The sequence below is a fragment of the Ovis aries genome, chromosome 4 (assembly GCF_016772045.2).
Source record: "Ovis aries strain OAR_USU_Benz2616 breed Rambouillet chromosome 4, ARS-UI_Ramb_v3.0, whole genome shotgun sequence".
NCBI lineage: Eukaryota > Metazoa > Chordata > Mammalia > Artiodactyla > Bovidae > Ovis > Ovis aries.
This window is the reverse complement of record NC_056057.1, coordinates 78,433,405-78,450,455: the sequence shown is the minus strand read 5'-3', so window position 1 is coordinate 78,450,455 and position 17,051 is coordinate 78,433,405. Positions and strand designations below refer to the sequence as shown.

Genomic DNA, 17,051 nt, shown 5'->3' with positions numbered 1-17,051 from the left:
CGATGTAAGCGTCAAAGTTACCACTGATATTAGTCAGTTACAGCCCATTGGATACAACAGGAATCCATGAGCACATGTTAATACAAATAAAAGTTGAGGAGAGAACGCTGTTACGTAACACGAGTGCATAAAGGTAGGGGTGACACCTGGTAGCATCCAGGAGGTGCCACGGAGGCTGCTGGGTGGGTGGGGGTGTGGTGAGGAGCAGGATGTAAAGGTTCTCCTCACTGTGCTCCTTACCGAGGAGAAATGGTGAGTTTAAAGGGAGAAACCTGGACAACTACCTGTCTGCATTCACATGGGGCAGGCCACCTCGGGTGTCCCAGGTGTGGCATGCACCATTCCTGAGTCTGTCCATGAAGGACCGTTGGAGCCCAAGGCCTGTCCAGAATGTGGAGACAGGAGAGACAAGGGGCTGCTCCGGGTCAGAGAAGCCGAAGAGGCGAGGCCCTGAGAGTGTGTCTGCATGGGATCTGGGGAGGATGGGCTCTGGGCCAGCATTGCTTTCCTTATGAAAGGGTCCTGCGTGGTGGGTTCAGGGGCAGTGGGCATTGGCTTTGCAGCAGATGGTGGTGGGGGGTGGCAGGTGTGCGGACATGGAGCACACCACCTGGAGCACATCACAGGGGAGAGGCTGGGAGGGGCCTGGGGGTCTGTGCTTTCCTGCCACTTTTTTCCTAAGTTTGAAATGATCTCAAAACACATCATTTTGGGGCTCCTCTGGTGGCTCAGTGGTAAAGAACCCACTTGCGGTGCAGGAGACACGGGTTTGGTCCCTGAGCCGGGAATATCGCACATGCCGCAGAACATCTAAGCCTGTGTGCCGCAGCTACCGAGCCTGTGCTCTAGAGCCCAGGAGCCGCGACCGCTGAGCCCTTGGGCCATAGAAGCCGCCGCAGTGAGAAGCCCGTGCACCACAACCAGGAAGTGACTCCCACTCTCTGCAGCTAGAGAGGAGCGCACACAGCAGCAACGACCCAGCACGGCCAAAAATAAATAAACACTACATCACTGTTTGAAAAGTGGGTCATTACGTACTCTCCCACGTGCCCTGTGGACACGGTGGCCAGGACCGCGTCAGATCTGGGTTCTCCTTTGCCTGTCTGTAGGTCATGTCCATCCTTCTGCATGGGGACGCCGCATTTGCAGGCCAGGGCATCGTTTACGAGACCTTCCACCTGAGTGACCTGCCGTCCTACACGACTCATGGCACTGTCCACGTGGTCGTCAACAACCAGGTAACCTGGGTGGCTCTGGGGTCTTTGCAGCAGAGAAGGCTAAGGAGGCCACATCAGCAATCAGACTTTGTCCTGAGGCTTCTATGCTCACGTCAGTCTTACTTACAGGGACATGTTCTTATCATTTAGTACATTTGTTGGTTTCTGATTAATAAACTTGGACAAACAGGATACTTTCTTTAAAGTAGAGAGGTTTTAATTATGCTGTTTTAAGAGCATGATATTATTTTAGAATATTTTCTACTAGACTCACAAGCATAGATGGCTTTTCTTTCTTAAAAAACTGGGGTTCTACATACACAGTTTTACATCCACTTCTTATTTACCACAGTGTTTTCTCATGTCATTATATATTCTTAAAATATTAATTTTGATGACAATATACATTATAGGTTGTTTCATAAGACATATTGCTGTGTTGTTAGACTTTTAACTAAGATTCTCATTTTTCAGTTTCAAATAACGCTTGTTGAACATTCTTATAAGTAAATATCTCTGCCCAACTGTAAAACATTTAACATGGTTATATCTGTTATTTCCTGTGCCGTGCGTCCGAGAGTTCGTCTCACCAACTTGTGTAAGCTTTCATATAATAGATATTTGAGTTCCTTTAAGTACCAGTGCTGTGTCAGGTAACAAGCAGAGAAAGGGCACATTGCCTGTCATTATAGAGCTTATAGTTTTGGGTGAGGGGAGCAGGGGGCCTTCCAGGTATTGGGTTAGCCTGCAGATGTTTCTCTGAGGATTTGACCTTTAGGTGGAAATGCAAGGTCAAGCAGGCAAATGTTAGGGGGCAGCAGAGCAAGTCAGGGAAGGGTCCCCTCTGTCCAAGGGAGGTAATGAAGCTGTCACATCTAAGGTTTGAAGGTTTTTTTGAGAGAAAGCAGCCATCAGCTGCTTCTGCATGGCCCCCAAGAAACAGGGTCTTACTCCAGTTGTGTTGAGAGGCCCTCAGAGGACCAAACCCAAGAAGTGGCGAGACAGTTTGATTTATGAAGATGGTTTGTTGATACCTGTGGAATGAGTTAGAGGAAGACAAACAGTTGCAACTGTCCCAGCAATAAATAGAGAGGAAGAAGGAAAAATTTAAACATGAAAATAAATGTGGTAGTCAGTACATAGTGAATGCCCAAGAACTTAAAATGTACAATATCAAACACAAACAAGATCAGGAGCATTAAGGATGAATGTAACATACAATATAAGAGCTACTACTTATTGAGTGCCTCCTGTGTGCCAGACTAAATTAGTGACTTCACATCCTCTAACTTAAAGCATGATCCCTGTCTTACCCATGTGGCAGGTACTATCATTTCCATTTTACACAGGAGAAAATTGAGCAGAGAGTTGAATAGCTTGCTTGAGAGTTGATATTTGAATTGCTTATTTTAAAAAACATTATTAGAAAAACGCCAAAGAAAGAGAAAGGTCTAAAAAACAATGTGTCACTGAACGGTGTTTTATACAGATGACCAAGCACAGATAGTCTTTAGTGCTTGTTGGGTAGGAGCTGAGTTGCCAGCAGCATGGTCTTCAGTCTGGAAACAGTACAGCAAAGATCATTCAAAGGGATTGGAAGCCCAAGACGCAGGGAGGTTTTTGGTTTTTTTTGTTTTTTTTTTTTTGTTTTTTTTAAGAGAAAAGTTTTTCTATACGTAGTCTCCAGAGTCAGATGAATTTCATCCCAGGAGTTTTTTTTTTTTTTTTAATATATTCTGATGGCAGAATCTATTTGGTAATCTCTTATGGATCCTGGCAAGCAGGAGAGGTGCCAAAGTCTTTTAAAATTTTGTTTAGGGGATTTCCTTGGCAATCCAGTGGTTGAGACTCCATGCTTCCACTCCAGGGGGGCACAAGTTCAGTCCCTGGTCAGGGAACTAAGATCCCGTAAGCCGTACAGTTCAGTCACTGTGTGTGTGTGTGTGTATCACTGCTGCACAATTAATATCTTAATGAAACTGGAAGAAAGATGTAAATATATAGAGCTGAAATATATAATCAATATGGAGGGGCATTGTGGGGATGCCCCAAAACTTGCACCACTGCGTCAGTAGGGAGCTGGTAAGTAATTTATGATAGATCTATACATGTGTTACAAAGCTTTAATGAATTAATACATATAAATCAATATATATACACACAGAGTGTTTAGAATAGAGCCTGGTGGTGCTAGTGGTAATGAACCCGCCTGCCATTGCAGGAGACATAAGAAACCACAGGTTCCATCCTTGGGTCAGGAAGATCCCCTGAAGGAGGGCATGGCAACCCACTTCAGTATTCTTGCCTGGAGAATCCCATAGATAGAGGAGCTTGGTGGGCCACAGTCCATGGGGTCGCAAAGAGTCAGACATGACTGAAGTGACTTAGCGCGCACGTGTAAATAAGCACTAATGTAAGTTAACAGCAACCACAGTGTAATAAAGCCATGTGAAAGAATGGATCTATATATACTGTTGAAATCATCTGTAAGATACATTAAATGGGGGAAAAAAGTAGAGCAGAATGTGGAGAGCAGCTCTATCTCTGTGTGTGTGTGTGTGTGTGTGTGTGTGTGTGAGTGTGTCAGTGAGTGTGTGTGTCAGTGGTGCACATACCCACCATATGCGCTTAAAGATACAGAAGTCAGTAACAGTGGCAGATACTGGGGAGGGCGTCTGGGGGACTGAGACCTCAAAACTTCGAAGCAGTTCACTTTCTGTGAGGTTCTAGCTGTAACGAGCATGTTATGATTCCTATCTTACCTGGTACCTGCCCACATCTCCCTTTTGGGGGTCCCAGATAGACCATGGGATTGTGCATGGTCTCTGTAAGTGTTCATCAGAATTCTCGCTGGTACATCATTTTTTAATGTTCTCATCAGTGTCTGACTAGTTCTAATCTTTTCTTTAGTCAGTGTGATAAAGGAGTTTATGTAAAAGCAATTCATCATAAATAAAGAACTCTCAGACTTCTGTAAAAACCTACAGTTTTACTAATGTTTTTTTCAGTCTTTCTGCTGGTTTTGGTACCATCTGTCATGATGTGAGGTCAGTTAAGATCTATAGCAGGAAAAGAGAGGCCTGCTTGGCTGAGGCTCTCGTTTCTCTAAGAACACACCTAGGATTTCCCCTTCTACATTTTTCTCCTAAGGAAGCCATCAGATGCAAACTATTTTTGTATAAGAATGTTTATCAAAACCAACGAGTCTTTGTATAAATTTTGGCAAAACTGTAGGAAACAGCATTATATAATCATTAAAATATTTAATATCCTGGTGAAACAGTCACAGTATGGTGAGTGAAAATGCAAGGCATCCTTGCTGCTGGGGAAGGGTGCGTGGCCCAGCCACTTTGGAGAGCGCTTGGGGGTATTCAAGTGTAGAGCTCAGACCCTGTGGCTTAGTTTTCCCTTCCTAGGAGGACTGCAGATAACTCAAGTGTTTGCTGGAGAAAACCAGTGTAGAAATGTGTACAGTAACAGTGTATTAATCATAAGTTGGAAATAACATCCACAGACAGGAAAACAGATAAATGAACTGTGGTACTATTTAGTACTTAGGTTTCACCAAGCTCTGCTAGGAAAGTAGAGGTCCATGTTTCAACCTGGATGAACCATTAATATAAACTTGAACAGAAAGCAAGTTGAAAAGAATCTGTACAGCATATAGAGTATGCTACCATATGTAAGGTACATAGGATGTATATCTCTATAGTTTAAAAGACATGGAAATACTCTTCCAAAATGTTAATGTTACGAAAACCAAAAACAGTAAGGAGCCTTCCAGATTAAGGGCGACCACAGAGAGGTGGTAACTAATGCACAGTGAAGTACTGGATTGAGTACTGGGCTGAGGCAGGAAAGGCTGGATATCATTAGGACTGTTGATGAAATGTGTATACTGAAGGGTCTTATAACAATATTCTATAATATTAAACTGAGTGAACTGAGAACTGCACTATGGCTGGTAAGGCTATGTCTGTGTTTTAAGGACTAGGGACAGTCTTGGTCTACAACTCAACCTGAAAATGATTCAGAAAAAATGTGCGTGTGTGTAACAGAAAGAGCCTGTGTAATAAAAGGGGCAAAATGGGAACCGTTGTTGAATCTGAATAAAGAATCTGGGAGTTCTCTGTAGCTTCCAACTTTTTGTGAACCTGAAATGATACCAGTAAGCCTTTTTAATTTTAATAATCAGGACTTCCCTGGTGGCTCAGACAGTAAAGCATCTGCCTACAATGCGGGAGACCTGGTTTCAATCCCTGGGTGGGGAAGATCCCCTGGAGAAGGAAATGGCAACCCACTCCAGTATTGTTGCCTGGAAAATCCCATGGACAGAGGAGCCTGGTAGGCTACAGTCCATGGGGTCGCAAAGAGTCGGACACGACTGAGCGACTTCACTAAGCCTAAGAAGGGGCTTCCCTGGTGACTCAGTGGTAAAGAATCCGCCTGCAATGCAAGAAACTCGAGTTACAGTCCTGGGTCAGGAAGATCCCCTGGAGAAGGAAATGGCAATCCACTTGTTATTCTTATCTGGAGAATTCCATGGACAAAGGAGCCTAGGGGGCTACTGTCCCTGGGGTTGCAAAGAGTTGGACATGACTTAGCAACTAAACAGCAACAACAAACCTAAGCTATCTATATATTGTTTATGGACATATGGATACATCCAGCAACGTGTGGAAACTATGTCCTCTACTTTCAGGGCCATGTAGTATCACACTTTCTGAATGTTTGAAGTAGTTCATAAAAATAAATTTTAAATGCAGATTATAAAATTACAAATATATGATTAAGTTTTAATGTAGCTAAGTGATGAGACCTTTAAATTTTCTTTTCAAAGAAAAAATACTCATGTTAGTGAACAGAGCGCAAAATTATAGAAATAGTAGGATCTGAAGTTTTGTATTTATATTGGCATGTGTATGCATGCAAAGAAAATCATCTAGAAAGGAAAGCATCAAGATATTTACACCGAAACCAGTAGAGTATAGATGATTTTAATTTTTCATACTCTCTTCCAAACTCTGTTCAACATGTATGAATTTTGTTACCAGAATAGGAAAAAAAATTTTTTTTTAAATAGCCCTTTAGGGACTGTCTCAAGAGTAGGCCACACGCAGCCAAGTGACCTCCAGCAGGTGGCCTTCGGCTCTGCCCTGCCTGCCATTAGCCCCACCCTCACCCTCAGACATATCCACTCTCGCCCCAGCCCTGTCCCCACCGTGCCATTGGCCTGAGGTTAGGCTTGCCCTGGCCCACCCTCCTTCTGTCCTGCTCATGCTTATCAGTGTCCCCAAGCCCCCTGGCCAAGCTGTCTGTCCCTTGCAGATCGGCTTCACCACAGACCCGCGCATGGCCCGCTCCTCGCCCTACCCCACTGATGTGGCCCGAGTGGTGAATGCCCCTATCTTCCATGTGAACTCGGATGACCCAGAGGCAGTCATGTATGTGTGCAAAGTTGCAGCCGAGTGGAGGAGCACCTTCCACAAGGATGTGGTGGTGGACCTGGTGAGTAACCTTAGCTAGTGTCCTGGAGAGAGGGGTTAGGGCTCCCTAGGGCCAGGGTACACCTCCCTTCCCCTCCCAAGAGCTCCTATGTCTTTGGTTTGGGTGACCCAACCTGGGCAAGAAGGTAATTGGGGTCCTTTCCCAAGATAGTCCCAGGTCACTCTTGTTTCATCTCAGGGGACAGTCAAAGCAATTCTACTGTGTGAAGGAGAGGGAGATAGGACCCTCTCTAGAGGTCAACTGAGGTGTCAACTAGGAGAAATGGGATAGGTCCTCATAGGTCCTGGGTCCCGACCAACATGGGCCCTGATGCTGGGGTCTCCTGGCGTGCCCAGGTGTGTTACCGGCGCAACGGCCACAACGAGATGGATGAGCCCATGTTCACCCAGCCGCTGATGTACAAGCAGATCCGCAAACAGAAGCCTGTGCTGCAGAAGTACGCAGAGTTGCTGGTGTCGCAGGGTGTGGTCAACCAGCCTGAGTACGAGGTGCGTCCCTCGCTCTGTCCTGGTGGGTCTTTCCGGAGCCAAGGAGGGATAGAGAAGACCCGCCACAGGGCCAGTGCTCAATTCTGCAGAGCACTTAGGATCCAAGTGAGAACGTGTGAAATACTTACAACCACAGCATTTCAGCACATAACCTGGAAGGTCCAGGCTACTGAGGAGTTAGTTACATGAGGGAGGTGGGACCTGAGAGGACTTCACCTTGGCCTCTGAGGCCTATGGAGCCCAGTGCAGAGGGGTGAGGGGGTGAGAGGGTGGTGAGGGACCCAGCTGTGAGCTGGTCATGAGAGGGAAGGCCCATGCAGGGTGATGGAGAGAGACAAGCTATGTGGGTCATGAGCAAGCAGAGTCAGGGGCCTGTGGATGAGGGTGGTGCTGGGATCGGGGGCAGGTGCCAAGATGGCACTCAGGTTCAGTCCTCCTGGGGCTGTGCTTGGAGCCCGAGAACTGGACCAGTTCATCAGGAAGACTGGAGGGAAGGTGAGTGGGACCCACAGCCTGCAGTGGAGAAGCCACTGGGACGGAAGCACTGTACTAGGCTTCCCATAGATCTTCCAGAGGTGATGCGTGTTGGGAGGAGAACCCGGGGGTCCGTGGGATCCGAGGGACTCTGCACCGGGAAAGTGCCGGTGTGTGCTGGCTCGGTGTGTGCTGGCTGGGTGCCCGGCATGACCTGTGCAGAGCGGCCCTGACGGCTGCGTTGTGCCGAATCCTCTAGGAGGAGATCTCCAAGTATGACAAGATCTGTGAGGAGGCCTTCACCAGGTCCAAGGACGAAAAGATCTTGCACATCAAGCACTGGCTGGACTCCCCCTGGCCTGGTGAGCGAGGCATGCCCCCGGTGAACCCCTTCCACCCACACCCCCTGGGTCCCAGAGTCGGACCCCCGACTGCCACTCTCAAGGGAAGAAGATCTCTACCACCTCTCGGCAGCATTTCACATGTCCATGGTTCCTACGTCAGCCTGCCCTTTCTGTCCCAGGCTTCTTCACCCTGGACGGGCAGCCGAGGAGCATGACCTGCCCCTCCACAGGCCTGACGGAGGACATTCTCACACACATTGGGAACGTGGCCAGCTCCGTGCCTGTGGAAGATTTCACCATTCATGGAGGTGAGGGTGCCCTGCACCCCCTCTGCCACCACCCGGGCCTTCGGAAGTAGTGCCGACTCCCCTCTGGCCTGAGACTGGTCCTCACCTGGCTCAGGTTCCTGCCTCATTCAAGGCCGAGCAAGGGTGGTTGGATGAGGGTAGCCCTGTCGCCTCACCCCTGCCCTGTCGTGGTCCTCAGCCAGCAGAGCAGTGGATGAAGGCCCGGGATGTCACAGCCTCCCTGGTCTGGACGCCACTCTTGTGGCAACTCTGGACCTCAGAAGCTGGGGCCACAGGGAGCTCTTGTCCTAAGAGGGTGTTCAGAGCGGCTGGTGAACACCGTCTGCCTCTGCAGGGCTGAGCCGGATCCTGAAGACCCGTGGGGAGCTGGTGAAGAACAGGACTGTGGACTGGGCTCTGGCAGAATACATGGCTTTTGGCTCCCTACTGAAGGAGGGCATCCATATCCGGCTGAGTGGCCAGGATGTGGAGCGGGGCACTTTTAGGTAATGGCCTTGGTGTTCTTGTGGGTCCTTCAGAGCGGAGGAGACGTGAAAGAAGGGCTGTGGTGTTTGTCTTCCAGAAGAAAATCACTGCTAGGAAGCAGTCATTAGATCCCATTGTCTCAGGCCCAGAAGCACCCTATTCCTGCTCTGATTAGATGCTTCTGTTAAGAACCAGGCTCTGTGCCCCAGCGGCGGCTGTGCATGGGGTCTAGTCTGAGACGTGTGCAGGGCCAGCTCCTGCTTGCTAATCTGTGCTGTTCTGCCGCAGCCATCGCCACCACGTCCTGCATGACCAGAACGTGGACAAGAGAACCTGCATCCCCATGAACCACCTCTGGCCCAACCAGGCCCCCTACACCGTGTGCAACAGCTCACTGTCCGAGTACGGGGTCCTGGGTGAGCACTGGGGCCCGCAAGGCCCTCCTCCCTTTCCTCCCCAGCCACCTCCCCACTGCTTCCCCGACCACCCCTTCTTCCCTTTTCACCCCCTCCTCCCGACCTCCCCTTCCCACCCACCAGCTGACTGCTGTCCGGTCTCCTCCCTTCCTCCTGCTCTGCAGGCTTTGAGCTGGGTTTTGCCATGGCCAGTCCTAATGCCCTGGTCCTCTGGGAGGCCCAGTTTGGTGACTTCCATAACACGGCCCAGTGCATCATCGACCAGTTCATCTGCCCAGGACAAGCCAAGTGGGTGCGGCAGAACGGCATCGTGCTGCTGCTGCCCCACGGCATGGAGGGCATGGTGAGCCCCCTACCCCTTCCCTGGCAGACCTAGGAAGGGCCTGTCTGGGACCCTGGTCCCGAGACTGGCACGGTGCAGGCTCTGCTGGTGTTCCCCACCTCCCTTGGAGGCAAGAGGCAGGCCCTGCTCTGTTCTGGATAAGAAGTGGGGGTGTGGCTGGGGCCCTCTCAGGTTCAGGCAGTCCCTGTGCTCTCCCTCCCTCCTCCCCCAGGCCTTGTGAGGGGTTTTCTTAACACTCCGATTTGGAAGCCATGAGGAGCCAGGAGTACTGGGCCCTGTCCTGATGTGGAAACTTCCCCTCCAGTCTGTAGGCAGAAGAAGGAATTAAACTATTGGCAGGAAAGAGATACCTCGGTGTTTTCAGACCAGAAATGAGCAAGTTGGTTAAGGAAGAGAAGTACTGAATGCAGCTGTCAGAATGGGGGAAGCTCCTGATTTGTAACTTGTGTGTCTGGTTCCAGGGCCCAGAACATTCCTCCGCCAGGCCAGAGAGGTTCCTGCAGATGTGCAATGATGATCCAGACGTCCTGCCGGTAAGCAGCCACCACCTGGGCGTCTGTGGGCGCCTCTGAAGGTACCGGTGTGCTGTCCCTCTCAGGAGTCACAGGTGGGCCCAGGCCTGCTTGTATCCTGGAGAGGCCTCTTCAGAGCATAGAAGACAGCACCAGGCTGCTTCCTGCAGCAGAAGCTTTTAGGAGTAGTACTGTCTGTGTTTTGATTCAGGGAAGTTACTTATTGCAGCTTTCAGGATCTTAGTTCCCTGGACAAGGATTGAACCTGTGTGCTCGGGAATGACAGCTGAGTCCTAACCACTGGACCACCAGGGAGTTCCCCAGGCAAACATTTTAGAGGAAAGAACTCTGGGGTGATTTTAGTGAAACTTCAAGAGCTGAGAGGAAATTACTGGGAGTCAGTTTCTAAAGAAAGTCTGAATTGGTTTTAGCTAAACCCTGTGTCTGTCCTAGGCCAGGCAGTAGTTTTCAGAGACATAGGGATAAATGTGGGACTGAGAATTCCATTCAGAGCTTAGAGCTGTCTGGCTGAGCTCCGTCACTGTGCCCTTTGTGTTCATTTCAGAGGGAGCTGAGGTGCCTGAGGCTGGGACCCGGGGCCTTCTGAAGCTGTCTGCCTTGGTGCCTCCCACAGCAGGGTGCTTAGAGCCTTTGGGCCTTTGGCCTTTTCCCTCTTTGCTCTAGGACCTTAAGGAAGCCAACTTTGACATAAATCAGCTGTATGACTGCAACTGGGTTGTCGTCAACTGCTCCACCCCTGGCAACTTCTTCCATGTGCTACGTCGCCAGATTCTCCTGCCCTTCCGGAAGCCGGTCAGTTGGGGGTGTCCCTGCTCAGAGAGGCCTGGCCTGAGGACTCCAGGGCCCCAGCCCAATGGGAGGATGGACATGTGAGCGGGGGGTTGTAGGTGGTGTGTTGAGCTTGGAGGAGATGTGAGCCCCTTCAGGGGCCGAAGGAACAGAGGGTCCTCAGGAAGCAGGCTCCTGGGCAGGGTGTTGAAGGGTGAGTGGGAGTGTGTGTGAAGGGTCCAAGGAGAGAATGCCTCCTGCTGCTGCCGGTCACGTGCAGGGCCAGGCAGGCCCATGGAGCAGGGCAGCCCTGACCACAGGCAGGGACGCCCAGGAAAGTCTCAGGCGTCTTTCCCAGGTATAGGGTAGTGGTGCCAAGGTTCTGAGCAGACTGGGGCAGGCCCTGGAAGAGAGGGTGGCTAGCTGAGCAGAGCCCAGCATCTCAGGGCAGAGGAAGAGAGCCCAGGGGCAAACAGCACCATCCTGCTTCCTCTTTTCACCTCAGACCTATACTCCTCCTGACTGCAGAGCCAGGAGGGCAGCAGGAGGGCCTGTTCTGAAGACAGGCCTGAGGAGCCCCTTGCTGCCCTCCTTCTGGAATGCTTAGAACCTGGTCTGTCATGAGCCTGTGCTTCTGTGTTTCAGTTAATCATCTTTACCCCGAAGTCCCTGCTGCGGCACCCCGAGGCCAGGTCCAACTTTGACGAGATGCTTCCAGGTAGGCGTGAGGGGGCTGGGCATTTGGAGGGGGTCTAAACTGCTGCTGTGTAGGGGGCTTGTCAGTCTCACTGTGATCCTTGCCGCATTTTTGGTTACTGGGTGAAGAGCACTGAACACGACAGCCAGGGTGTCAGAGCTTGTGTGCAGACTGGTCCAGCAGCGTGTCTTCTCTTGTCCCACCAGGGTCCACAGCCTCTGCTGGGTGCACCCCTAGGTCTCTCTTAGAGGCAGTAAAATGAGTCCAAGGTTAGAATGCACCCTGTTGCCCAAGCACTGCTCCTGGGGGCTGACAGCAGACAGGGACAGAGGAAAGGTACTGGGTGGGTAGGGCCTGCCCCATAACACCCAGCTCAGTGGTGTGAGGTGAGGCCCACAGCATTGCAATTTCACCCGGACAGCAGACGGAGGCGGCTGGCAGCACGCAGCAGCCCTGCACATCCCCACTTGCTGCCAGCCGTGGAGCCCCCTTTAGCTTTCTATCACGGCAAATCCTGTCTTTGGTTTTCTTCCTTTATTATTATTATGGTGAAATATGCATTTTATAAAGTTTACCATCTTAGCCACTTTTACATGGCATTAATAAACACACTCACCGGACTTCCTTGGTAGTCCAGTGGTTAAGATGCAGCACTTCTGCCGCATGAGGCACAGGTTTGATCCCTGGTTGAAGAAAAGCAGCTCCCCCATCACCCCTTCTCCCCCAGCCCCTGGCGCCCACCATCCTGCCTTCTGTCTCTAGGGGTGACTCCTCTGGGAACTGCATAAAGTGGAATTGTGTAATACTTGTCTTTGTGTGACTAGCTTGTGATATCCTCAGGGTTCATCCATGTTGTAGCATGTGTCAGAATTTCCTTCTTTTTAAAAGCTGAGTAGTATTCTATTGTATGTATTCAGTATACGTACTTTTTGTTTGTTCATCTGTCAGTGGACACTTGGGTTGCCTCCGCATTTTAGCCCTCGGGAATAATGCTGCTATGAACGAGGGTGTTCCAGTCTTCAAGACCTTGCTTTTGATCCCGTATGGTGGCTCTTGTAGTGTACACACATTTCCGTGGTGGTCCCCAAGAGCGCACAAGGTTCCAGTCTCTCCACACGGCTTGCCAACAGTAGCACTGTTTTCTGTTTCTCTCTTTGTTTTGCAATAGCCATCCTCGTGACCATGAAGTAGTACCCTGCTGCAGTTTTGATTTTCATCTCCCTAATGATTAGTGCTGTTGAGCATCTCTTCATGTGCTTACTGGCCATCTGTATGTTGTCTTTGGAGAAATGTCATACGTCCTTTCCCATTTTTTAATTGGGTTGCTTATTTTGTTGTTGAGTTGTGCGATTTCTCTCCATTTATTGGATATAGATGCCTTATCAGATATATGATTTTTGCAACTATTTTCTTCCATCTGTGTTGTCTTCTGATGTACAAACTTTTTTAATTTTCATAAAGGCCACTTTTTCTATTTTTTTCTTACGCTGCCTGTGCCTTTGAAGTTACATCTAAGAAATCGTTGTCAAATTCATTGTTTAAGTTTGATAATTTCAGCTCTTGGTCTGCCTTTCATCCATTTTGAGTCAGTGTTTCTGTGTGGTGTAAGGGCCTAGCTTCATTTGCATATGGGTATCCAGTTTTCCCAGCACCATTTGTTGAAGAGACTGTCCTTTCCCCATTGGATGTTATTGGTTCTCTTGTCAAAATCATCTGACCATATACATGAAGCTTTATTTCGGAACTCTTCTCTTCCATTGGTCTGTATATCTGTCTTTGTGCCAATACCATGCTCTGATATTGTAGCTTTGTAATAAGTTTTGAAATTGGGAAACGTGAGTCCTCCAACTTTGTTTTTCTTTTTCAAAGTAGTTTTGACTATTTAGAATCCTTTGAGATATCACGAATCTCAGGATGGATTTTATTTCTGAAAAAAAAAGTCCATGTCCTTGGGATTTTGATAAGGATTGCATTGAATCTGTAGATTGCTTTGGTCGTATTAAAATCGTGAGTGTTAAGTCTCCCAGTCCATGAACACAAATGACTTTCCATTTATTGGTATCTTTAATTTCTTTCAGTAATGTTCTGTAGTTTTCAGTGTACAAGTTTTTCATTTTCTTGGTTAAGTTTATTCCTAAGTGATTTTATTTATTTGATGCTATTTCAAATAGGATTTTTTTTTCTTTTTTTAACTTTCGGATTGTTCATAGAAATACAACTAAATTCTGAGTGTTAATTTTCTATCCTATAATTTTGCTGAATTCATTTATTAGTTTTAACAAGTGTGTGTGTGTGTGTATGTGTGTGTGTGTGTGTAATCTTTAGGGGTTTCTACATATAAAACAAACATGATTTTACTTATTCCTTTACAATTTAGATACCTTTCATTTCTTTTTCTTGCCTAATTGCCCTGGCTAGAATTCCAGTGTTATGTTGAATAGAAGTGGTGAGAATGGATCTTGCCTTGTTTGTAATCTTGGAGCAAATGCTTTCAGTTTTTCACCAATGAGTATGATGTTCACAGTGGGTGTCTCATATCTGGCCTTTTTGTGTGTGAAGGTAGTTTCCTTCTAATCCTAGCATTTGCGTGTGTAGCATGAGTCTGAGCTTATCGTGTGTTGCATATGTGTTACTAAGTGAACCCCTCATTTTCAATGCAGCTTTCTGAAGTCAGCCTTGTTCCCAGAGGGATGGTTCAGGCCATGAGTATCTGAATATTTGCTCCAGTTTCCAGTGTGGAAAGTTTTGGTGTTTGTAAACTCAGGAGGAGTCTGAGCAGAGCGGTCATGGGGTGCTCTACTAGTCCTAGCTGTCCCCCAAGTCTGAGGCAGATCATCCTAAAGAATGAACTGATGTCACTTGCTCTCCAAGGCTGTTAGGCTACCGAGCCTGTTAGGCTCTCTCAGTGTGGATTAATTCAAGTACATCACAGGCTGGTGGGAGGGGTAGTGTCCTAATCCTCAGAAACCCTGTGTTCTGGTGTCAACCATGGTACAGCCCCACCTCACAGAGGGAAGGCCCTAGACACCCTCCGCCAAGTCCTGAGCAAACCCCCTGGCCATGGGGATTCTCTCGTAGGAACCCACTTCCAGAGGGTGATCCCAGAAGATGGCCCTGCGGCACAGAACCCAGGAAACGTCAAGAGACTTCTCTTCTGTACCGGCAAAGTGTACTATGACCTCACCCGAGAGCGCAAAGCGCGGGACATGGTGGAGCAGGTGGCCATCACCAGGATTGAGCAGGTGAGGGAATGTGGTTCCCAGACCAGTGCTGGCGGTCCTCCTCCAGGTGTCTGGGCCCTCAAGCTTTCCCAGAGTTTCTGGCATGGACGTCTTTTAGGGGTCACTGAGCTCCCTGCTGGGGACACCAGCCTCGCCCATCACTCTGAGCATCTTCTCCTGACAGTAGCTTCTCTCTCTCCCCGCAGCTGTCGCCTTTCCCCTTCGACCTCCTGCTGCAGGAGGTCCAGAAGTACCCCAACGCTGAGCTGGCCTGGTGCCAGGAGGAGCACAAGAACCAAGGCTACTACGACTACGTGAAGCCCAGGCTGCGAACCACCATCAGCCGCGCCAAGCCTGTGTGGTAAGGACACGGGCAGTCGGCTGGGGCTGGGGAGGGTGACGAGCCCCGGTCCCCTCAGTGGCCCTCACCGCTCACTGTCGCTGCCCTCAGGTATGCTGGCCGGGACCCAGCAGCAGCTCCAGCCACCGGCAACAAGAAGACCCACCTCACGGAGCTGCAGCGCCTCCTGGACACAGCCTTCGACCTGGACGCCTTCAAGAACTTCTCGTAGATGCCACCTGGGCTGCTTGGGCCGCCCTGCACCTCACGACTGCCCCTTGCTTCCAACTAAAGCATCGTGCCTCCGCACTGCCCACACCTCTGCCCGTCAGTACCGCACACGCCCCGTGCTCACTTAGGAACTAGGCTGTTGCCCCATCCTGTGCTTGGCTGCCCCCCAAGCCAGATGCCCACCGCCCCGGGCTCTACAGCTTCTGTCCAGCTGAGCAGCCTTCATGGAGACAGTGGGGAGTGGGAGGAGGGGAGGGAGCCCCTGCAGGTGTACTGGGAGGGACAGATCTGCCCCCACCCAATCCCCCCAGCTCACCCCCACAGGACCGGCCTCATGTGGCATCCCCCTGTGCCAGCAGTCCTGGTCACCCAGCAAGGGGTTCCCGCACCTGGACAAGGGTGGCCTCCTCTCCCCAAGCTGAGCCCCCAACCCCTCGCAGGAGCCATCACTGTCTGAGGGTTTGTGGGGTGGGTGGGCTCTGGCAGGACCCTCACCACGCGGTGGACCAAGGGCACTGCTGCGGGATGGCTGCTGGAGATGGCCCGAGACTGGCCTGGCACAGAGCGGGAGGGTCCACTCTGCAGCGGCCACTTCCACTGCTCCAGAGGGTCCCGGCCACATGCGGGCCGTGCACACTCCACCACTTGGGGCTGGTTGTGGCCCGAAAGTGCCGCTCAGGGCCGGGGTGCTGGCTGCTCCTCTGGTCCTGCTCTCCCTTCACCTCCAAGCCACCTCCTTTCCTCTTCCCTTCAACGTGATGGAGACTCCGAAGCATTCTTCTCTCTGCTGTGCCAAAGCTGGTCAGAGGGGGAGAGGAGGGGCAGGAGTGAGGGCAGCACAAGGCCAAGGGGCCAGCTCCCCTGACCCGTCACAGGGACAAATCTGATTTATTTATTTTGGTTAAAAAAAGTAACAAGAAACTTTGCATTGCATTTGGCTTGACCCATAAAATCTGAGTTCTCCTTGAGCCTGTGTATGGTGTCATTCTTTCTACTTTGTCATCTCCTCGAAGGAGAAGGCTACCGCAGCATCTCTGCCCTGCCTGGGAAGTGGCTCTCCTCCCTGCCGGGCTCGGGTGGACCTCCCCCCTCCGGACCACCTCCCTCTGGTTGCCAGCAGTGCCAGATGATTGGCCACCGTCCTCCTCCTCACCTGGCCTCTCCATCCTTACCGTTGCAGATTGTGTCTGATGCACCCTTATTTCTGAGTGTTCCCTGCTCCCAAGTCTCCCAGCACACTCCACCTGAAAAAGTACTCAGCCATCTAAGCCAGCATGCATGGTGGGCTTGCCCTAGGACACTGTTAGCACCCTTCAGGAGCCCAAGCCACTCATTGGACCTTGGGAGGGGAGCCATCATACCAGCCAAGCCTTCACAAGGCCCTATCCCCTCTTGACAAGAGCCCCACTGCCTTGAACCTACACCACACTGGCCTTGGTTCCCTGGAGGGTGGACAGGTCTCAGCACTGAAGGAGGGCTCAGGGAAAGGCCTGGGTGTGGACATGAAGGTAACTTCCATCATGGGGCCCCCTGACATTCACCCCATCTTCTGGGCCAGACCAGGGTACCTTGTCCTTGAAGCCCTTTTAGAATGTCTTCATTTTGTCCAGGGGTTGCCCAAGGGTCCTCCTGACTTGCCATTGTCTCAGCCAGGTGGCGGGGAGGGAGTGGGAGACAGGACAGCTGTCCCTGTGGGCT

The 17,051-nt window shown here is 50.3% G+C and overlaps 1 protein-coding gene across 6 annotated transcripts in view; it reads left to right on the top strand.

Moving 5' to 3' along the window:
- Positions 1-16,321, top strand: part of OGDH (oxoglutarate dehydrogenase) — a 66,881-nt gene extending 50,560 nt beyond the window's left edge. For all 6 annotated transcript variants that reach the window (XM_004007978.5, XM_012176964.4, XM_004007979.5 and 3 more), the window contains 14 exons: positions 1,110-1,238; positions 6,546-6,725; positions 7,061-7,213; positions 7,947-8,049; positions 8,211-8,339; positions 8,674-8,824; positions 9,093-9,220; positions 9,385-9,563; positions 10,025-10,096; positions 10,760-10,888; positions 11,510-11,582; positions 14,640-14,803; positions 14,989-15,143; positions 15,234-16,321. In XM_004007978.5, coding sequence (XP_004008027.1) covers positions 1,110-1,238; positions 6,546-6,725; positions 7,061-7,213; positions 7,947-8,049; positions 8,211-8,339; positions 8,674-8,824; positions 9,093-9,220; positions 9,385-9,563; positions 10,025-10,096; positions 10,760-10,888; positions 11,510-11,582; positions 14,640-14,803; positions 14,989-15,143; positions 15,234-15,354 — 1,866 coding nt within the window. In that variant the 3' untranslated portion in view covers positions 15,355-16,321. The remainder of the gene's footprint in view (positions 1-1,109; positions 1,239-6,545; positions 6,726-7,060; positions 7,214-7,946; positions 8,050-8,210; positions 8,340-8,673; positions 8,825-9,092; positions 9,221-9,384; positions 9,564-10,024; positions 10,097-10,759; positions 10,889-11,509; positions 11,583-14,639; positions 14,804-14,988; positions 15,144-15,233) is intronic.
- Positions 16,322-17,051: the final 730 nt, after the last annotated feature.